Below are 25416 nucleotides of genomic sequence, written 5' to 3' on the forward strand. Positions count from 1 at the left end.
TCTAAAATAATAGTTACCGTACTACTTACTGAAGTCAGATCATACTTTGGAAAGATTGTTGCTCTGACTGCATTTGTCTTTATATACATTTATGTAAATTCTAACTGAATGGAGTCAACATATGTCAAATATACTTTTATCACAATGTTACAGCATCAGCTGAATTACCAGGCATGTATCCAGATGTTTTGTGCATTATTTTCACAGCTCTTCCCAAAACTACTCTGACTGTGAAGCCAAACCCTGCATACACTGGAGAGACAGTTACTCTGATGTGTTCAGTGACGTATGACAGTAGATGGAACTATCAGCGGTACAAAGACTGGAATTATAACGTAGTATCCCAGTCTGTCAGACACACTAGAACAGGAGACACCCTCACTATCAGTAGAGCTGCTGAGTCTGACCAGGGTCAGTACTGGTGTGAAGGGAACAGAGTGTCTAGACCCACATCTTCACAACCAAGTGATCATGTCACTCTCACTGTAAAAGGTGAGTTACTTTGTGTTTTTGTCATAAAGATGGACACTATTAATATTGTGTGAGAATTCTCAGTTAAAGTATTGGGACAGTGTTGGGACAGTGTTGGGACAGTGTTGGGACAGTGTTGGTACAGTTTTGGTTGTGTTGGGACAGTATTGTTCTGTGACGTCTCCAATCTCCAAAGCAATAACAAACATATTGTTAATTAGTTTATTACAGAGTAACTGTTTATACACATACTGTATTTATATTGAGAGGAGTCTGTCCCAAACACTAACTCCTGAACTTCATGTTTGAATATAAAGGAAAACATTTATAAAGAGGTTTCATCTTTGTATCTGTGCCATTATGGTGTCTGTTACAATAACACTAGAAGCACATCTACATGTTAATGTTGCATGTGCCATAATCTACCAACTATGTTACAGAGGACCACCATGTGGGTAGTGGACACTTCAGGAAAAATAGTAGAGTTTTGAGATGTATAGACAGCAGGGGGGTTCCTACCCTCCAAGACCCCAAACATTGACATAAATTTGACCAAAACACTACTAATACTCTATACTACTCTAAAGTACCCTACTCTATTGTACCCCACCCTACTGTACCCTACTCTACCTTACCCTACTCTACTGTACCCTACTCTACTGAACTGTACCCTACTCTACTGAACTGTACCCTACTGTACTGTACCCTACTCTATTGCACTGTGCTGTACCCTACTATATTGTACTGTGCTCTACTGAACTGTACCCTACTCTACTGTACTCTACTGAACTGTACCGTACACTATTGTACTGTGCTCTACTGAACTGTACCATACTCTGTTGTACTGTACTGTACAGTACCCTGCGCTACTGTAATGTACTCTACTGAACGATACCATACTCTATTGTACTGTGCTCTACTTAATTGTACCCTACTCTACGATACTGTGCTCTACTAAACTCTACCCTTCTCTATTGTACTGTACTCTACTGCACTGTACCCTACTCTATTGTACTGTGCTCTACTGAACTGTACCCTACTCTATTGTACTGTGCTCTACTGAACTGTACCCTACTCTGTTGTACTGTACTGTACAGTACCCTGCGCTACTGTAATGTACTCTACTGAACGATACCATACTCTATTGTGCGGTGCTCTACTAAACTGTACCCTGCTCTACTGAACTCTACTTGAATGTATCGTACTGTGCTCTACTGAACTGTACCCTGCTCAACTGTACTGTACTCTACTGAAATGTACCACACTCTATTGTACTGTACTCTACTGAACTGTACCCTAATCTACTGTACTGTACTCTACTGAAATGTAACACACTCTATTGTACTGTGCTGAACTGTACCCTCCTCTATTGTACTGGGCTGTACCCTGCTCTATTGTACTGTGCTGAACTGTACCCTACTCTATTGTACTGTACTGTACCCTACTCTCCTGTACTGTGCTCTACTGAACTGTACCATACTCAGTTGTACTGGGCTCTACTGAACTGTACCCACCCTACTGTACTGTACAGTACCCTGCGCTACTGTAATGTACTCTACTGAACTGTACCATACTCTTGTGCGGTGCTCCACTGAACTGTACCCTGCTCACCTGTACTGTACTCTACTGAAATGTACCACACTCTATTGTACTGTACTCTACTGAACTGTAACCTATTCTATTGTACTGTGCTCCACTTAACTGTACTCTCCACTATTTTACTGTACTCTACTGAACTGTACCCTACTCTACGATACTGTGCTCTTCTGAACTCTACCCTACTCTATTGTACTGTGCTCTACTGAACTGTACCATACTCTGTTGTACTGGGCTCTACTGAACTGTACCCTACTCTGTTGTACTGTACTGTACAGTACCCTGCGCTACTGTAATGTACTCTACTGAACTGTACCATACTCTTGTGCGGTGCTCTACTAAACTGTGCGCTGCTCTACTGAACTCTACTTGAATGTATTGTACTGTGCTCTACTGAACTGTACCCTGCTCAACTGTACTGTACTCTACTGAAATGTACCACACTCTATTGTACTGGGCTGTACCCTGCTCTACTGTGCTCTACTGAACTGTACCATACTCTGTTGTACTGTACTGTACCCTAATCTCCTGTACTGTGCTCTACTGAACTGTACCATACTCTATTGTACTGTGCTCCACTGAACTGTACTCTCCTCTATTGTACTGTGCTCCCCTGAACTGTACTCTCCTCTATTGTACTCTTGTTGAACGTATTGTAATGTGTTCTATTGTACTGTAGTACTGTACCCTACTCGACCTTACCCTACTCTACTGTACCCTACTGTACTGAACTGTACCCTACTGTACTGAACTGCCCCATACTGAACTGTACCCTACTCTATTGTACTGTGCTCTACTGAACTGTACCATACTGTACCATACTCTATTGTACTGTGCTGTACCCTACTCTATTGTAATGTGCTCTACTGAACTGCCCCATACTGAACTGTACCCTACTCTATTGTACTATGCTCTACTGAACTGTACCATACTCTATTGTACTGTGCTCTACTGAACTGTACCCTACTCTATTGTACTGTACCCTACTGTACCCTACTCTACCTTACCCTACTGTACCCTACTCTACTGAACTGTACCCTACTCTACTGAACTGTACCCTACTCTATTATACTGTGCTCTACTGAACTGTACCATACTGAATTGTACTGTGCTCTACTGAACTGTACCCTACTCTATTGTACTGTGCACTACAGAACTGTACCATACTGTACTGTACCCTACTCTATTGTATTGTGCTGTACCCTAATCTATTGTACTGTGCTCTACTGAACTGCCCCATACTGAACTGTACCCTACTGTACTGTACTATTCCCTACTGTACTGTACCCTACTCTACTGAACTGTACACAACTCTATTGTACTATTCCCTACTGTACTGTACCCTACTCTACTGAACTGTACACTACTCTATTGTAGTGCACTCTACTGAACTGTACCCTACTGTACTGTGCTCTACTGAACTGTACTCTCCTCTATTGTACTGTGCTCCACTGAACTGTACTCTCCTCTATTGTACTGTACTGTGCCCTACTCTATTGTACTGTGCTCTACTGAACTGCCCCATACTGAACTGTACCCTACTCTATTGTACTGTGCTGTACCCTAATCTATTGTACTGTGCTCTACTGAACTGCCCCATACTGAACTGTACCCTACTCTATTGTACTGTGCTCTACTGAACTGTACTCTACTGAACTGTACCATACTCTATTGTACTGTGCTCTACTGAACTGTACACTACTCTATTGTAGTGCACTCTACTGAACTGTACCCTACTATACTGTGCTCTACTGAACTGTACCCTACTCAACTGAACTGTACACTACTCTATTGTAGTGCACTCTACTGAACTGTACCCTACTATACTGTGCTCTACTGAACTGTACCCTATTCTATTGTACTGTACTCTACTGAACTCTACCCTACTCTATTGTACTGTGCTCTACTGAACTGTACACTACTCTATTGTAGTGCACTCTACTGAACTGTACCCTACTATACTGTGCTCTACTGAACTCTACCCTACTCTATTGTACTGTGCTCTACTGAACTGTACCCTACTCTATTGTACTGTTCTCTACTGAACTGTACCCTACTCTATTGTACTGTGCTCTACTGAACTGTACCCTACTCTGTTGTACTGTACTGTACAGTACCCTGCGCTACTGTAATGTACTCTACTGAACTGTACCATACTCTATTGTACTGTGCTCTACTGAACTGTACAATACTGAACTGTACCCTACTCTATTGTACTGTGCTCTACTGTATTTTAACCTGCTCTACTGTGCTCTAGTTGAATGTGGTGTTCTCCTGATCTGCACCCTACTCTATTGTACCATACCCTACTGTACTGTACCCTACTCTGCTGAACTGTACACAACTCTATTGTACTATACCCTACTGTACTGTACCCTACTCTACTGAACTGTACCGTACTATACTGTGCACTACTGAACTGTACCCTACTCTATTGTACTGTACTGTCCCCTACTCTACAATAGTGTGCTCTACTGTACTCTACCCTACCCTATTGTACTGTACTCTACTGAACTGTACCACACTCTATTGTACTGTGCTCTACTGAACTGTACACTACTCTATTGTAGTGCACTCTACTGAACTGTACCCTACTATACTGTGCTCTACTGAACTGTACCCTACTCTATTGTACTGTACTCTACTGAACTGTACCCTACTCTACGATACTGTGCTCTACTGAACTCTACCCTACTCTATTGTACTGTTCTCTACTGAACTGTACCCTACTCTATTGTACTGTGCTCTACTGAACTGTACAATACTGAACTGTACCCTACTATATTGTACTGTGCTCTACTGAATTGTACCCTGCTCTACTGTGCTCTAGTTGAATGTGGTGTTCTCCTGATCTGCACCCTACTCTATTGTACTATACCCTACTGTACTTTACCCTACTCTACTGAACTGTACACAACTCTATTGTACTATATTCTACTGTACTGTACCCTACTCTACTGAACTGTACCGTACTATACTGTGCACTACTGAACTGTACCCTACTCTATTGTACTGTACTGTCCCCTACTCTACAATACTGTGCTCTACTGTACTCTACCCTACTCTATTGTACTGTACTGTCCCCTACTCTACAATAGTGTACTCTACTGTACTCTACCCTACCCTATTGTACTGTACTCTACTGAACTGTACCCTACTCTATTGTACTGTGCTCTACTGAACTATACCATACTCTATTGTACTGTGCTCTACTGAACTGTACCATACTCTATTGTACTGTGCTCTACTGAACTGTACCATACTCTATTGTACTGTACTGTGCCCTACTCTATTGTACTGTGCTCTACTGAACTGTACCCTACTCTATTGTACTGTGCTCTACTGAACTGTACCATACTCTATTGTACTGTGCTCTACTGAACTGTACCGTACTATACTGTGCTCTACTGAACTGTACCCTACTCTATTGTACTGTGCTCTACTGAACTGTACCCTACTATATTGTACTGTGCTCTACTGAACTGTACCATACTCTATTGTACTGTGCTCTACTTAACTGTACCATACTCTATTGTACTGTGCTCTACTGAACTGTACCCTACTCTATTGTACTGTGCTCTACTGAACTTTTCCATACTCTATTGTACTGTGCTCTACTGTACTCTACCCTACCCTATTGTACTGTACTCTACTGAATTGTACCATACTCTATTGTACTGTGCTCTACTGAAGTGTACCGCACTATACTGTGCTCTACTGAACTGTACCCTACTCTGTTGTACTGTGCTCTACTGAACTGTACCGTACTATACTGTGCTCTACTGAACTGTACCCTACTCTATTGTACTGTGCTCTACTGAACTGTACCCTACTCTATTGTACTGTGCTCTACTGAACTGTACCCTACTATATTGTACTGTGCTCCACTGAACTGTACCATACTCTATTGTACTGTGCTCTACTGAACTGTACCCTACTCTATTGTACTGTGCTCTACTGAACTGTACCATACTCTATTGTACTGTGCTCTACTAAACTGTACAATACTGAACTGTACCATACTCTATTGTACTGTGCTCTACTGAACTGTACCCTACTCTATTGTACTGTGCTCCACTGAACTGTACTCTCCTCTATTGTACTGTACTGTGCCCTACTCTATTGTACTGTGCTCTACTGAACTGCCCCATACTGAACTGTAACCTACTCTATTGTACTGTGCTCTACTGAACTGTACCCTACTCTATTATACTGTGCTCTACTGAACTGTACCATACTGAACTGTACCATACTCTATTGTACTATACTGTCCCCTACTCTACAATTCTGTGCTCTACTGAACTGTACCCTACTTTATTGTACTGTGCTCTACTGAACTGTACCCTACTCTATTGTACTGTGCTCTACTGAACTGTACACTACTCTATTGTACTGTGCTGTGCCCTACTCTATTGTACTGTGCTCTACTGAACTGCCCCATACTGAACTGTACCCTACTCTATTGTACTGTGCTCTACTGAACTGTACCCTACTCTATTCTACTGTGCTCTACTGAACTGTACCATACTGAACTGTACCATACTCTATTGTACTGTGCTCTACTGAATTGTACCCTACTCTACTGTACTGTACCCTACTCTACTGAACTGTACACTACTCTATTGTAGTGCACTCTACTGAACTGTACCCGACTATACTGTGCTCTACTGAACTGTACCCAACTCTATTGTACTGTGCTCCACTGAACTGTACTCTCCTCTATTGTACTGTACTCTACTGAGTTGTACCCTACTCTAATTTACTGTACTCTACTGCACTGTACCCTACTCTATTGTACTGTGCTCTACTGAACTGTACTGTGCTCCACTGAACTGTACTCTCCTCTATTGTACTGTACTGTGCCCTACTCTATTGTACTGTGCTCTACTGAACTGCCCCATACTGAACTGTACCCTACTCTATTGTACTGTGCTCTACTGAACTGTACCCTACTCTATTATACTGTGCTCTACTGAACTGTACCATACTGAACTGTACCATACTCTATTGTACTATACTGTCCCCTACTCTACAATTCTGTGCTCTACTGAACTGTACCCTACTCTATTGTACTGTGCTCTACTGAACTGTACCCTACTCTATTGTACTGTGCTCTACTGAACTGTACACTACTTTATTGTACTGTGCTGTGCCCTACTCTATTGTACTGTGCTCTACTGAACTGCCCCATACTGAACTGTACCCTACTCTATTGTACTGTGCTCTACTGAACTGTACCCTACTCTATTCTACTGTGCTCTACTGAACTGTACCATACTGAACTGTACCATACTCTATTGTACTGTGCTCTACTGAATTGTACCCTACTCTACTGTACTGTACCCTACTCTACTGAACTGTACACTACTCTATTGTAGTGCACTCTACTGAACTGTACCCTACTATACTGTGCTCTACTGAACTGTACCCAACTCTATTGTACTGTGCTACACTGAACTGTACTCTCCTCTATTGTACTGTACTCTACTGAGTTGTACCCTACTCTAATTTACTGTACTCTACTGCACTGTACCCTACTCTATTGTACTGTGCTCTACTGAACTGTACCCTACTCTATTGTACTCTGCTCTACTGAACTGTACCATACTCTGTTGTACTGGGCTCTACTGAACTGTACCCTACTCTGTTGTACTGTACTCTACTGAAATGTACCACACTCTATTCTACTGTACTCTACTGAACTGTACCCTAATCTACTATACTGTACTCTACTGAAATGTACCACACTCTATGGTACTGTACTGAACAGTACCCTACTCTATTGTACTGGGCTGTAACCTAATCTATTGTACTGTGCTGTACCCTACTCTATTGTACTGTACTGAACTGTACCCTACTCTATTGTACTGGGCTGTACCCTAATCTCCTGTACTGTGCTCTACTGAACTGTTCCCTACTCTACTGTACTCTTGTTGAACGTATTGTACTGTGTTCTATTGATCTGGATCCTACTGTACCCTACTCTACCTTACCCTACTCTACTGTACCCTACTCTATTGTACTGGGCTGTACCCTACTCTATTGTACTGTGCTGTACCCTACTCTACTGTACTCTACTGAACTGTACCATACTCTGTTGCACTGTACTGTACCCTAATCTCCTGTACTGTGCTCTACTGAACTGTTCCCTACTCTACTGTACTCTTGTTGAACGTATTGTACTGTGTTTTATTGATCAGGACCCTACTGTACCCTACTCTACCTTACCCTACTCTACTGTACCCTACTCTACTGATCTGTACCCTACTCTACTGAACTGCCCCATACTGAACTGTACCCTACTCTATTGTACTGTTCTCTACTGAACTGCCCCATACTGAACTGTACCCTACTCTATTGTACTGTGCTCTACTGAACTGTACCATACTCTATTGTACTGTGCTCTACTGAACTGTACCCTGCTCTACTGTGCTCTAGTTGAATGTGGTATTCTGCTGATCTGTACCCTACTCTATTGTACTATACCCTACTGTACCGTACCCTACTCTACTGAACTGTACACGACTCTCTATTGTACTATTCCCTACTGTACTGTACCCTACTCTACTGAACTGTACACTACTCTATTGTAGTGCACTCTACTGAACTGTACCCTACTATACTGTGCTCTACTGAACTGTACACTACTCTATTGTACTGTGCTCGACTGAACTGTACTCTCCTCTATTGTACTGTACTGTCCCCTACTTTACAATACTGTGCTCTACTGAACTCGACCCTACTCTATTGTACTGTGCTCTACTGAACTGTACCCTACTCTATTGTACTGTGCTCTACTGAACTGTAACCTACTCTATTGTACTGTGCTCTACTGAACTGTACCCTACTCTATTGTACTGTGCTCTACTGAACTGTACTATACTCTATTGTACTGTGCCCTACTATACTGTACCATACTCTGGTGTACTGTACCCTACTATACAATACTGTGCTCTACTGAACTGTACCCTACTCTATTGTACTGTGCTCTACTGAACTGTACTATACTCTATTGTACTGTGCTCTACTATACTGTACCATACTCTACTGAACTGTGCCCTACTCTACAATACTGTGCTCTACTGAACTGTACCCTACTCTGTTGTACTGTACTGTACAGTACCCTGCGCTACTGTAATGTACTCTACTGAACTGTACCATACTCTGTTGTACTGTGATCTACTGAACTGTACAATACTGAACTGTACCATACTCTATTGTACTGTGCTCTACTGTATTTTAACCTGCTCTACTGTGCTCTAGTTGAATGTGGTGTTCTCCTGATCTGCACCCTACTCTATTGTACTATACCCTACTGTACTGTACCCTACTCTACTGAACTGTACCGTACTATACTGTGCACTACTGAACTGTACCCTACTCTATTGTACTGTACTGTCCCCTACTCTACAATAGTGTGCTCTACTGTACTCTACCCTACCCTATTGTACTGTACTCTACTGAACTGTACCATACTCTATTGTACTGTGCTCTACTGAACTGTACCGTACTATACTGTGCTCTACTGAACTGTACCCTACTCTATTGCACTGTGCTCTACTGAACTGTACCCTACTCTATTGTACTGTGCTCTACTGAACTGTACCCTACTATATTGTACTGTGCTCTACTGAACTGTACCATACTCTATTGTACTGTGCTCTACTGAACTGTACCATACTCTATTGTACTGTACTGTGCCCTACTCTATTGTACTGTGCTCTACTGAACTGTACCCTACTCTATTGTACTGTGCTCTACTGAACTGTACCATACTCTATTGTACTGTGCTCTACTGAAGTGTACCGTACTATACTGTGCTCTACTGAACTGTACCCTACTCTATTGTACTGTGCTCTACTGAACTGTACCCTACTCTATTGTACTGTGCTCTACTGAACTGTACCATACTCTATTGTACTGTGCTCTACTGAACTGTACCCTACTCTATTGTACTGTGCTCTACTGAACTGTACCATACTCTATTGTACTGTGCTCTACTGAACTGTACCCTACTCTATTGTACTGTGCTCTACTGAACTGTACCATACTCTATTGTACTGTACTCTACTGAACTGTACCAGACTCTATTGTACTGTGCTCTACTGAACTGTACAATACTGAACTGTCCCCTACTCTACAATACTGTGCTCTACTGAACTCTACCCTACTCTATTGTACTGTGCTCTACTGAACTGTACCCTACTCTATTGTACTGTGCTCTACTAAACTGTAACCTACTCTATTGTACTGTGCTCTACTGAACTGTAACCTACTCTATTGTACTGTGCTCTACTGAACTGTACCATACTCTATTGTACTGTGCTCTACTGAACTGTACTATACTCTATTGTACTGTGCTCTACTATACTGTACCATACTCTAGTGTACTGTACCCTACTATACAATACAGTACTCTACTGAACTGTGCCATACTCTACAATACTGTGCTCTACTGAACTGTACCCTACTCTATTGTACTGTGCTCTACTGAACTGTACCCTACTCTGTTGTACTGTACTGTACAGTACCCTGCGCTACTGTAATGTACTCTACTGAACTGTACCATACTCTGTTGTACTGTGCTCTACTGAACTGTACAATACTGAACTGTACCATACTCTATTGTACTGTGCTCTACTGAATTGTACCCTGCTCTACTGTGCTCTAGTTGAATGTGGTGTTCTCCTGATCTGCACCCTACTCTATTGTACTATACCCTACTGTACTGTACCCTACTCTATTGAACTGTACACAACTCTATTGTACTATACCCTACTGTACTGTACCCTACTCTACTGAACTGTACCGTACTATACTGTGCACTACTGAACTGTACCGTACTCTATTGTACTGTACTGTCCCCTACTCTACAATACTGTGCTCTACTGTACTCTACCCTACTCTATTGTACTGTACTGTCCCTACTCTACAATAGTGTGCTCTACTGTACTCTACCCTACCCTATTGTACTGTACTCTACTGAACTGTACCATACTCTATTGTACTGTGCTCTACTGAACTGTACCGTACTATACTGTGCTCTACTGAACTGTACCCTACTATATTGTACTGTGCTCTACTGAACTGTACCATACTCTATTGTACTGTGCTCTACTGAACTGTACCATACTCTATTGTACTGTACTGTGCCCTACTCTATTGTACTGTGCTCTACTGAACTGTACCCTACTCTATTGTACTGTGCTCTACTGAACTGTACCCTACTCTATTGTACTGTGCTCTACTGAACTGTACCATACTCTATTGTACTGTGCTCTACTGTACTCTACCCTACCCTATTGTACTGTACTCTACTGAACTGTACCATACTCTATTGTACTGTGCTCTACTGAAGTGTACCGTACTATACTGTGCTCTACTGAACTGTACCCTACTCTATTGTACTGTGCTCTACTGAACTGTACCCTACTCTATTGTACTGTGCTCTACTGAACTGTACCATACTCTATTGTACTGTGCTCTACTGAACTGTACCCTACTCTATTGTACTGTGCTCTACTGAACTGTACCATACTCTATTGTACTATGCTCTACTGAACTGTACCCTACTCTATTGTACTGTGCTCTACTGAACTGTACCATACTCTATTGTACTGTACTCTACTGAACTGTACCAGACTCTATTGTACTGTGCTCTACTGAACTGTACAATACTGAACTGTACCATACTCTATTGTACTGTGCTCTACTGAACTGTACCCTACTCTATTGTACTGTGCTCCACTGAAGTGTACTCTCCTCTATTGTACTGTACTGTGCCCTACTCTATTGTACTGTGCTCTACTGAACTGCCCCATACTGAACTGTACCCTACTCTATTGTACTTTGCTCTACTGAGCTGTACCCTACTCTATTCTACTGTGCCCTACTGAACTGTACCATACTGAACTGTACCATACTCTATTGTACTATACTGTGTCCTACTCTACAATACTGTGCTCTACTGAACTGTACCCTACTCTATTGTACTGTGCTCTACTGAACTGTACCCTACTCTATTGTACTGTGCTCTACTGAACTGTACACTACTCTATTGTACTGTGGTGTGCCCTACTCTATTGTACTGTACTCTACTGAACTGCCCCATACTGAACTGTACCCTACTCTATTGTACTGTGCTCTACTGAACTGTACCCTACTCTATTCTACTGTGCTCTACTGAACTGTACCATACTGAACTGTACCATACTCTATTGTACTGTGCTCTACTGAATTGTACCCTACTCTACTGTACTGTACCCTACTCTACTGAACTGTACACTACTATATTGTAGTGCACTCTACTGAACTGTACCCTACTATACTGTGCTCTACTGAACTGTACCCAACTATATTGTACTGTGCTCCACTGAACTGTACTCTCCTCTATTGTACTGTACTCTACTGAGTTGTACCCTACTCTAATTTACTGTACTCTACTGCACTGTACCCTACTCTATTTTACTGTGCTCTACTGAACTGTACCCAACTCTATTGTACTGTGCTCCACTGAACTGTACTCTCCTCTATTGTACTGTACTCTACTGAGTTGTACCCTACTCTAATTTACTGTACTCTACTGCACTGTAACCTACTCTATTGTACTCTGCTCTACTGAACTGCACCATACTCTGTTGTACTGGGCTCTACTGAACTGTACCCTACTCTGTTGTACTGTACTGTACAATACCCTGCGCTACTGTAATGTACTCTACTGAACTGTACCATACTCTATTGTGCGGTGCTCTACTAAACTGTACCCTGCTCTACTGAACTCTACTTGAATGTATTGTACTGTGCTCCACTGAACTGTACCCTGCTCACCTGTACTGTACTCTACTGAAATGTACCACACTCTATTCTACTGTACTCTACTGAACTGTACCCTAATCTACTATACTGTACTCTACTGAAATGTACCACACTCTATGGTACTGTACTGAACAGTACCCTACTCTATTGTACTGGGCTGTAACCTAATCTATTGTACTGTGCTGTACCCTACTCTATTGTACTGTACTGAACTGTACCCTACTCTATTGTACTGGGCTGTACCCTACTCTATTGTACTGTGCTGTACCCTACTCTACTGTACTCTACTGAACTGTACCATACTCTGTTGCACTGTACTGTACCCTAATCTCCTGTACTGTGCTCTACTGAACTGTTCCCTACTCTACTGTACTCTACTGAACTGTACCATACTCTGTTGCACTGTACTGTACCCTAATCTCCTGTACTGTGCTCTACTGAACTGTTCCCTACTCTACTGTACTCTACTGAACTGTACCATACTCTGTTGCACTGTACTGTACCCTAATCTCCTGTACTGTGCTCTACTGAACTGTTCCCTACTCTACTGTACTCTTGTTGAACGTATTGTACTGTGTTTTATTGATCTGGACCCTACTGTACCCTACTCTACCTTACCCTACTCTACTGTACCCTACTCTACTGATCTGTACCCTACTCTACTGAACTGCCCCATACTGAACTGTACCCTACTCTATTGTGCTGTGCTCTACTGAACTGTACCATACTGTACTGTACTCTATTGTACTGTGCTGTACCCTACTCTATTGTACTGTTCTCTACTGAACTGCCCCATACTGAACTGTACCCTACTCTATTGTACTGCGCTCTACTGAACTGTACCATACTGAACTGTACCGTACTCTATTGTAGTGTACTGTACCCTACTCTATTGTACTGTGCTCTACTGAACTGTACCATACTCTATTGTACTGTGCTCTACTGAACTGTACTATACTCTATTGTACTGTGCTCTACTGAACTGTACAATACTGAACTGTACCATGCTCTATTGTACTGTGCTCTACTGAATTGTACCCTGCTCTACTGTGCTCTAGTTGAATGTGGTGTTCTGCTGATCTGTACCCTACTCTATTGTACTATACCCTACTGTACTGTACCCTACTCTACTGAACTGTACACGACTCTATTGTACTATTCCCTACTGTACTGTAAACTACTCTACTGAACTGTACACTACTCTATTGTAGTGCACTCTACTGAACTGTACCCTACTATACTGTGCTCTACTGAACTGTACACTACTCTATTGTACTGTGCTCGACTGAACTGTACTCTCCTCTATTGTACTGTACTGTCCCCTACTCTACAATACTGTGCTCTACTGAACTGTACCCTACTATATTGTACTGTGCTCTATTGAACTGTACCATACTCTATTGTACTGTGCTCTACTGAACTGTACCATACTCTATTGTACTGTGCTCTACTGAACTGTACCCTACTCTATTGCACTGTGCTCTACTGAACTGTACCATACTCTATTGTACTGTGCTCTACTGAACTGTACCATACTCTATTGTACTGTGCTCTACTGAACTGTACCGTACTATACTGTGCTCTACTGAACTGTACACTACTCTATTGTACTGTGCTCGACTGAACTGTACTCTCCTCTATTGTACTGTACTGTCCCCTACTTTACAATACTGTGCTCTACTGAACTCTACCCTACTCTATTGTACTGTGCTCTACTGAACTGTACCCTACTCTATTGTACTGTGCTCTACTGAACTGTAACCTACTCTATTGTACTGTGCTCTACTGAACTGTACCCTACTCTATTGTACTGGGCTCTACTGAACTATACTATACTCTATTGTACTGTGCTCTACTATACTGTACCATACTCTGGTGTACTGTACCCTACTATACAATACAGTACTCTACTGAACTGTGCCCTACTCTACAATACTGTGCTCTACTGATCTGTACCCTACTCTGTTGTACTGTACTGTACAGTACCCTGCGCTACTGTAATGTACTCTACTGAACTGTACCATACTCTGTTGTACTGTGATCTACTGAACTGTACAATACTGAACTGTACCATACTCTATTGTACTGTGCTCTACTGTATTTTAACCTGCTCTACTGTGCTCTAGTTGAATGTGGTGTTCTCCTGATCTGCACCCTACTCTATTGTACTGTACCCTACTGTACTGTACCCTACTCTGCTGAACTGTACACAACTCTGTTGTACTATACCCTACTGTACTGTACCCTACTCTACTGAACTGTACCGTACTATACTGTGCACTACTGAACTGTACCCTACTCTATTGTACTGTACTGTCCCCTACTCTACAATAGTGTGCTCTACTGTACTCTACCCTACCCTATTGTACTGTACTCTACTGAACTGTACCATACTCTATTGTACTGTGCTCTACTGAACTGTACCGTACTATACTGTGCTCTACTGAACTGTACCCTACTCTATTGCACTGTGCTCTACTGAACTGTACCCTACTCTATTGTACTGTGCTCTACTGAACTGTACCCTACTATATTGTACTGTGCTCTACTGAACTGTACCATACTCTATTGTACTGTGCTCTACTGAACTGTACCATACTCTATTGTACTGTACTGTGCCCTACTCTATTGTACTGTGCTCTACTGAACTGTACCCTACTCTATTGTACTGTGCTCTACTGAACTGTACCATACTCTATTGTACTGTGCTCTACTGAAGTGTACCGTACTATACTGTGCTCTACTGAACTGTACCCTACTCTATTGTACTGTGCTCTACTGAACTGTACCCTACTCTATTGTACTGTGCTCTACTGAACTGTACCCTACTCTATTGTACTGTGCTCTACTGAACTGTACCATACTCTATTGTACTGTACTCTACTGAACTGTACCAGACTCTATTGTACTGTGCTCTACTGAACTGTACAATACTGAACTGTCCCCTACTCTACAATACTGTGCTCTACTGAACTCGACCCTACTCTATTGTACTGTGCTCTACTGAACTGTACCCTACTCTATTGTACTGTGCTCTACTGAACTGTACCCTACTCTGTTGTACTGTACTGTCCCCTACTCTACAATACTGTGCTCTACTGAACTCTAGCCTACTCTATTGTACTGTGCTCTACTGAACTGTACCCTACTATATTGTACTGTGCTCTACTGAACTGTACCATACTCTATTGTACTGTGCTCTACTGAACTGTACCATACTCTATTGTACTGTGCTCTACTGAACTGTACCCTACTCTATTGTACTGTGCTCTACTGAACTGTACCATACTCTATTGTACTGTGCTCTACTGAACTGTACCATACTCTATTGTACTGTGCTCTACTGAAAAGTACCGTACTATACTGTGCTCTACTGAACTGTACACTACTCTATTGTACTGTGCTCGACTGAACTGTACTCTCCTCTATTGTACTGTACTGTCCCCTACTTTACAATACTGTGCTCTACTGAACTCTACCCTACTCTATTGTACTGTGCTCTACTGAACTGTACCCTACTCTATTGTACTGTGCTCTACTGAACTGTAACCTACTCTATTGTACTGTGCTCTACTGAACTGTACCATACTCTATTGTACTGTGCTCTACTGAACTGTACTATACTCTGGTGTACTGTACCCTACTATACAATACAGTACTCTACTGAACTGTGCCCTACTCTACAATACTGTGCTCTACTGAACTGTACCCTACTCTGTTGTACTGTACTGTACAGTACCCTGCGCTACTGTAATGTACTCTACTGAACTGTACCATACTCTGTTGTACTTTGATCTACTGAACTGTACAATACTGAACTGTACCATACTCTATTGTACTGTGCTCTACTGTATTTTAACCTGCTCTACTGTGCTCTAGTTGAATGTGGTGTTCTCCTGATCTGCACCCTACTCTATTGTACTATACCCTACTGTACTGTACCCTACTCTGCTGAACTGTACACAACTCTATTGTACTATACCCTACTGTACTGTACCCTACTCTACTGAACTGTACCGTACTATACTGTGCACTACTGAACTGTACCCTACTCTATTGTACTGTACTGTCCCCTACTCTACAATAGTGTGCTCTACTGTACTCTACCCTACCCTATTGTACTGTACTCTACTGAACTGTACCATACTCTATTGTACTGTGCTCTACTGAACTGTACCGTACTATACTGTGCTCTACTGAACTGTACCCTACTCTATTGCACTGTGCTCTACTGAACTGTACCCTACTCTATTGTACTGTGCTCTACTGAACTGTACCCTACTATATTGTACTGTGCTCTACTGAACTGTACCATACTCTATTGTACTGTGCTCTACTGAACTGTACCATACTCTATTGTACTGTACTGTGCCCTACTCTATTGTACTGTGCTCTACTGAACTGTACCCTACTCTATTGTACTGTGCTCTACTGAACTGTACCATACTCTATTGTACTGTGCTCTACTGAAGTGTACCGTACTATACTGTGCTCTACTGAACTGTACCCTACTCTATTGTACTGTGCTCTACTGAACTGTACCCTACTCTATTGTACTGTGCTCTACTGAACTGTACCATACTCTATTGTACTGTGCTCTACTGAACTGTACCCTACTCTATTGTACTGTGCTCTACTGAACTGTACCATACTCTATTGTACTGTGCTCTACTGAACTGTACCCTACTCTATTGTACTGTGCTCTACTGAACTGTACCATACTCTATTGTACTGTACTCTACTGAACTGTACCAGACTCTATTGTACTGTGCTCTACTGAACTGTACAATACTGAACTGTCCCCTACTCTACAATACTGTGCTCTACTGAACTCTACCCTACTCTATTGTACTGTGCTCTACTGAACTGTACCCTACTCTATTGTACTGTGCTCTACTAAACTGTAACCTACTCTATTGTACTGTGCTCTACTGAACTGTAACCTACTCTATTGTACTGTGCTCTACTGAACTGTACCATACTCTATTGTACTGTGCTCTACTGAACTGTACTATACTCTATTGTACTGTGCTCTACTATACTGTACCATACTCTAGTGTACTGTACCCTACTATACAATACAGTACTCTACTGAACTGTGCCATACTCTACAATACTGTGCTCTACTGAACTGTACCCTACTCTATTGTACTGTGCTCTACTGAACTGTACCCTACTCTGTTGTACTGTACTGTACAGTACCCTGCGCTACTGTAATGTACTCTACTGAACTGTACCATACTCTGTTGTACTGTGCTCTACTGAACTGTACAATACTGAACTGTACCATACTCTATTGTACTGTGCTCTACTGAATTGTACCCTGCTCTACTGTGCTCTAGTTGAATGTGGTGTTCTCCTGATCTGCACCCTACTCTATTGTACTATACCCTACTGTACTGTACCCTACTCTATTGAACTGTACACAACTCTATTGTACTATACCCTACTGTACTGTACCCTACTCTACTGAACTGTACCGTACTATACTGTGCACTACTGAACTGTACCGTACTCTATTGTACTGTACTGTCCCCTACTCTACAATACTGTGCTCTACTGAACTGTACCATACTCTATTGTACTGTACTGTGCCCTACTCTATTGTACTGTGCTCTACTGAAGTGTACCGTACTATACTGTGCTCTACTGAACTGTACCCTACTCTATTGTACTGTGCTCTACTGAACTGTACCCTACTCTATTGTACTGTGCTCTACTGAACTGTACCATACTCTATTGTACTGTGCTCTACTGAACTGTACCCTACTCTATTGTACTGTGCTCTACTGAACTGTACCATACTCTATTGTACTATGCTCTACTGAACTGTACCCTACTCTATTGTACTGTGCTCTACTGAACTGTACCATACTCTATTGTACTGTACTCTACTGAACTGTACCAGACTCTATTGTACTGTGCTCTACTGAACTGTACAATACTGAACTGTACCATACTCTATTGTACTGTGCTCCACTGAAGTGTACTCTCCTCTATTGTACTGTACTGTGCCCTACTCTATTGTACTGTGCTCTACTGAACTGCCCCATACTGAACTGTACCCTACTCTATTGTACTTTGCTCTACTGAGCTGTACCCTACTCTATTATACTGTGCCCTACTGAACTGTACCATACTGAACTGTACCATACTCTATTGTACTATACTGTCCCCTACTCTACAATACTGTGCTCTACTGAACTGTACCCTACTCTATTGTACTGTGCTCTACTGAACTGTACCCTACTCTATTGTACTGTGCTCTACTGAACTGTACACTACTCTATTGTACTGTGGTGTGCCCTACTCTATTGTACTGTGCTCTACTGAACTGCCCCATACTGAACTGTACCCTACTCTATTGTACTGTGCTCTACTGAACTGTACCCTACTCTATTCTACTGTGCTCTACTGAACTGTACCATACTGAACTGTACCATACTCTATTGTACTGTGCTCTACTGAATTGTACCCTACTCTACTGTACTGTACCCTACTCTACTGAACTGTACACTACTATATTGTAGTGCACTCTACTGAACTGTACCCTACTATACTGTGCTCTACTGAACTGTACCCAACTATATTGTACTGTGCTCCACTGAACTGTACTCTCCTCTATTGTACTGTACTCTACTGAGTTGTACCCTACTCTAATTTACTGTACTCTACTGCACTGTACCCTACTCTATTGTACTGTGCTCTACTGAACTGTACCCAACTCTATTGTACTGTGCTCCACTGAACTGTACTCTCCTCTATTGTACTGTACTCTACTGAGTTGTACCCTACTCTAATTTACTGTACTCTACTGCACTGTAACCTACTCTATTGTACTCTGCTCTACTGAACTGTACCATACTCTGTTGTACTGGGCTCTACTGAACTGTACCCTACTCTGTAGTACTGTACTGTACAATACCCTGCGCTACTGTAATGTACTCTACTGAACTGTACCATACTCTATTGTGCGGTGCTCTACTATACTGTACCCTGCTCTACTGAACTCTACTTGAATGTATTGTACTGTGCTCCACTGAACTGTACCCTGCTCACCTGTACTGTACTCTACTGAAATGTACCACACTCTATTCTACTGTACTCTACTGAACTGTACCCTAATCTACTATACTGTACTCTACTGAAATGTACCACACTCTATGGTACTGTACTGAACAGTACCCTACTCTATTGTACTAGGCTGTAACCTAATCTATTGTACTGTGCTGTACCCTACTCTATTGTACTGTACTGAACTGTACCCTACTCTATTGTACTGGGCTGTACCCTACTCTATTGTACTGTGCTGTACCCTACTCTACTGTACTCTACTGAACTGTACCATACTCTGTTGCACTGTACTGTACCCTAATCTCCTGTACTGTGCTCTACTGAACTGTTCCCTACTCTACTGTACTCTTGTTGAACGTATTGTACTGTGTTCTATTGATCTGGATCCTACTGTACCCTACTCTACCTTACCCTACTCTACTGTACCCTACTCTACTGATCTGTACCCTACTCTACTGAACTGCCCCATACTGAACTGTACCCTACTCTATTGTACTGTGCTCTACTGAACTGTACCATACTGTACTGTACTCTATTGTACTGTGCTGTACCCTACTCTATTGTACTGTTCTCTACTGAACTGCCCCATACTGAACTGTACCCTACTCTATTGTACTGCGCTCTACTGAACTGTACCATACTGAACTGTACTGTGCTCTACTGAACTGTACTATACTCTATTGTACTGTGCTCTACTGAACTGTACAATACTGAACTGTACCATACTGTACTGTACTCTATTGTACTGTGGTGTGCCCTACTCTATTGTACTGTGCTCTACTGAACTGCCCCATACTGAACTGTACCCTACTCTATTGTACTGTGCTCTACTGAACTGTACCCTACTCTATTCTACTGTGCTCTACTGAACTGTACCATACTGAACTGTACCATACTCTATTGTACTGTGCTCTACTGAATTGTACCCTACTCTACTGTACTGTACCCTACTCTACTGAACTGTACACTACTATATTGTAGTGCACTCTACTGAACTGTACCCTACTATACTGTGCTCTACTGAACTGTACCCAACTATATTGTACTGTGCTCCACTGAACTGTACTCTCCTCTATTGTACTGTACTCTACTGAGTTGTACCCTACTCTAATTTACTGTACTCTACTGCACTGTACCCTACTCTATTGTACTGTGCTCTACTGAACTGTACCCAACTCTATTGTACTGTGCTCCACTGAACTGTACTCTCCTCTATTGTACTGTACTCTACTGAGTTGTACCCTACTCTAATTTACTGTACTCTACTGCACTGTAACCTACTCTATTGTACTCTGCTCTACTGAACTGTACCATACTCTGTTGTACTGGGCTCTACTGAACTGTACCCTACTCTGTTGTACTGTACTGTACAATACCCTGCGCTACTGTAATGTACTCTACTGAACTCTACCATACTCTATTGTGCGGTGCTCTACTAAACTGTACCCTGCTCTACTGAACTCTACTTGAATGTATTGTACTGTGCTCCACTGAACTGTACCCTGCTCACCTGTACTGTACTCTACTGAAATGTACCACACTCTATTCTACTGTACTCTACTGAACTGTACCCTAATCTACTATACTGTACTCTACTGAAATGTACCACACTCTATGGTACTGTACTGAACAGTACCCTACTCTATTGTACTGGGCTGTAACCTAATCTATTGTACTGTGCTGTACCCTACTCTATTGTACTGTACTGAACTGTACCCTACTCTATTGTACTGGGCTGTACCCTACTCTATTGTACTGTGCTGTACCCTACTCTACTGTACTCTACTGAACTGTACCATACTCTGTTGCACTGTACTGTACCCTAATCTCCTGTACTGTGCTCTACTGAACTGTTCCCTACTCTACTGTACTCTTGTTGAACGTATTGTACTGTGTTTTATTGATCTGGACCCTACTGTACCCTACTCTACCTTACCCTACTCTACTGTACCCTACTCTACTGATCTGTACCCTACTCTACTGAACTGCCCCATACTGAACTGTACCCTACTCTATTGTACTGGGCTGTACCCTACTCTATTGTACTGTGCTGTACCCTACTCTACTGTACTCTACTGAACTGTACCATACTCTGTTGCACTGTACTGTACCCTAATCTCCTGTACTGTGCTCTACTGAACTGTTCCCTACTCTACTGTACTCTTGTTGAACGTATTGTACTGTGTTCTATTGATCTGGATCCTACTGTACCCTACTCTACCTTACCCTACTCTACTGTACCCTACTCTATTGTACTGGGCTGTACCCTACTCTACTGTACTCTACTGAACTGTACCATACTCTGTTGCACTGTACTGTACCCTAATCTCCTGTACTGTGCTCTACTGAACTGTTCCCTACTCTACTGTACTCTTGTTGAACGTATTGTACTGTGTTTTATTGATCAGGACCCTACTGTACCCTACTCTACCTTACCCTACTCTACTGTACCCTACTCTACTGATCTGTACCCTACTCTACTGAACTGCCCCATACTGAACTGTACCCTACTCTATTGTACTGTGCTCTACTGAACTGTACCATACTGTACTGTACTCTATTGTACTGTGCTGTACCCTACTCTATTGTACTGTTCTCTACTGAACTGCCCCATACTGAACTGTACCCTACTCTATTGTACTGCGCTCTACTGAACTGTACCATACTGAACTGTACCGTACTCTATTGTAGTGTACTGTACCCTACTCTATTGTACTGTGCTCTACTGAACTGTACCATACTCTATTGTACTGTGCTCTACTGAACTGTACTATACTCTATTGTACTGTGCTCTACTGAACTGTACAATACTGAACTGTACCATGCTCTATTGTACTGTGCTCTACTGAATTGTACCCTGCTCTACTGTGCTCTAGTTGAATGTGGTGTTCTGCTGATCTGTACCCTACTCTATTGTACTATACCCTACTGTACTGTACCCTACTCTACTGAACTGTACACGACTCTATTGTACTATTCCCTACTGTACTGTAAACTACTCTACTGAACTGTACACTACTCTATTGTAGTGCACTCTACTGAACTGTACCCTACTATACTGTGCTCTTCTGAACTGTACACTACTCTATTGTACTGTGCTCGACTGAACTGTACTCTCCTCTATTGTACTGTACTGTCCCCTACTCTACAATACTGTGCTCTACTGAACTCTACCCTACTCTATTGTACTGTGCTCTACTGAACTGTACCCTACTATATTGTACTGTGCTCTACTGAACTGTACCATACTCTATTGTACTGTGCTCTACTGAACTGTACCATACTCTATTGTACTGTGCTCTACTGAACTGTACCCTACTCTATTGTACTGTGCTCTACTGTACTCTACCCTACCCTATTGTACTGTACTCTACTGAACTGTACCATACTCTATTGTACTGTGCTCTACTGAAGTGTACCGTACTATACTGTGCTCTACTGAACTGTACCCTACTCTATTGTACTGTGCTCTACTGAACTGTACCCTACTCTATTGTACTGTGCTCTACTGAACTGTACCATACTCTATTGTACTGTGCTCTACTGAACTGTACCCTACTCTATTGTACTGTGCTCTACTGAACTGTACCATACTCTATTGTACTATGCTCTACTGAACTGTACCCTACTCTATTGTACTGTGCTCTACTGAACTGTACCATACTCTATTGTACTGTACTCTACTGAACTGTACCAGACTCTATTGTACTGTGCTCTACTGAACTGTACAATACTGAACTGTACCATACTCTATTGTACTGTGCTCTACTGAACTGTACCCTACTCTATTGTACTGTGCTCCACTGAAGTGTACTCTCCTCTATTGTACTGTACTGTGCCCTACTCTATTGTACTGTGCTCTACTGAACTGCCCCATACTGAACTGTACCCTACTCTATTATACTGTGCTCTACTGAACTGTACCCTACTCTATTATATTGTGCCCTACTGAACTGTACCATACTGAACTGTACCATACTCTATTGTACTATACTGTCCCCTACTCTACAATACTGTGCTCTACTGAACTGTACCCTACTCTATTGTACTGTGCTCTACTGAACTGTACCATACTGAACTGTACCATACTCTATTGTACTGTGCTCTACTGAATTGTACCCTACTCTACTGTACTGTACCCTACTCTACTGAACTGTACACTACTCTATTGTAGTGCACTCTACTGAACTGTACCCTACTATACTGTGCTCTACTGAACTGTACCCAACTCTATTCTACTGTGCTCCACTGAACTGTACTCTCCTCTATTGTACTGTACTCTACTGAGTTGTACCCTACTCTAATTTACTGTACTCTACTGCACTGTACCCTACTCTATTGTACTGTGCTCTACTGAACTGTACCCAACTCTATTGTACTGTGCTCCACTGAACTGTACTCTCCTCTATTGTACTGTACTCTACTGAGTTGTACCCTACTCTAATTTACTGTACTCTACTGCACTGTAACCTACTCTATTGTACTCTGCTCTACTGAACTGTACCATACTCTGTTGTACTGGGCTCTACTGAACTGTACCCTACTCTGTTGTACTGTACTGTACAATAACCTGCGCTACTGTAATGTACTCTACTGAACTGTACCATACTCTATTGTGCGGTGCTCTACTAAACTGTACCCTGCTCTACTGAACTCTACTTGAATGTATTGTACTGTGCTCCACTGAACTGTACCCTGCTCACCTGTACTGTACTCTACTGAAATGTACCACACTATTCTACTGTACTCTACTGAACTGTACCCTAATCTACTATACTGTACTCTACTCTATTGTACTGTGCTGTGCCCTACTCTATTGTACTGTGCTCTACTGAACTGCCCCATACTGAACTGTACCCTACTCTATTGTACTGTGCTCTACTGAACTGTACCCTACTCTATTCTACTGTGCTCTACTGAACTGTACCATACTGAACTGTACCATACTCTATTGTACTGTGCTCTACTGAATTGTACCCTACTCTACTGTACTGTACCCTACTCTACTGAACTGTACACTACTCTATTGTAGTGCACTCTACTGAACTGTACCCTACTATACTGTGCTCTACTGAACTCTACCCAACTCTATTGTACTGTGCTCCACTGAACTGTACTCTCCTCTATTGTACTGTACTCTACTGAGTTGTACCCTACTCTAATTTACTGTACTCTACTGCACTGTACCCTACTCTATTGTACTCTGCTCTACTGAACTGTACCATACTCTGTTGTACTGGGCTCTACTGAACTGTACCCTACTCTGTTGTACTGTACTGTACAATACCCTGCGCTACTGTAATGTACTCTACTGAGCTGTACCATACTCTATTGTGCGGTGCTCTACTAAACTGTACCCTGCTCTACTGAACTCTACTGGAATGTATTGTACTGTGCTCCACTGAACTGTACCCTGCTCACCTGTACTGTACTCTACTGAAATGTACCACACTCTATTCT

At 42.1% G+C, this 25416-nt stretch overlaps 1 protein-coding gene across 13 annotated transcripts in view; it reads left to right on the forward strand.

Annotated features, from left to right (window-relative positions):
• LOC118936439 (cell adhesion molecule CEACAM5) overlaps positions 1-25416 on the forward strand; it is an 83546-nt gene that overhangs the window by 30977 nt on the left and 27153 nt on the right. For 5 of the 13 annotated variants that reach the window (XM_090183566.1, XM_090183567.1, XM_090183568.1 and 2 more), the window contains exon 2: positions 208-492. The exons of the other annotated variants lie outside the window; for them this stretch is intronic. In XM_090183566.1, the coding sequence (XP_090039692.1) occupies positions 208-492 (285 nt within the window). The remainder of the gene's footprint in view (positions 1-207; positions 493-25416) is intronic. 13 annotated transcript variants of the gene reach the window in all.

The sequence above is a fragment of the Oncorhynchus mykiss genome, chromosome 9 (assembly GCF_057628025.1).
Source record: "Oncorhynchus mykiss isolate SJ-2025 chromosome 9, ASM5762802v1, whole genome shotgun sequence".
In the NCBI taxonomy this organism is placed as follows: domain Eukaryota; kingdom Metazoa; phylum Chordata; class Actinopteri; order Salmoniformes; family Salmonidae; genus Oncorhynchus; species Oncorhynchus mykiss.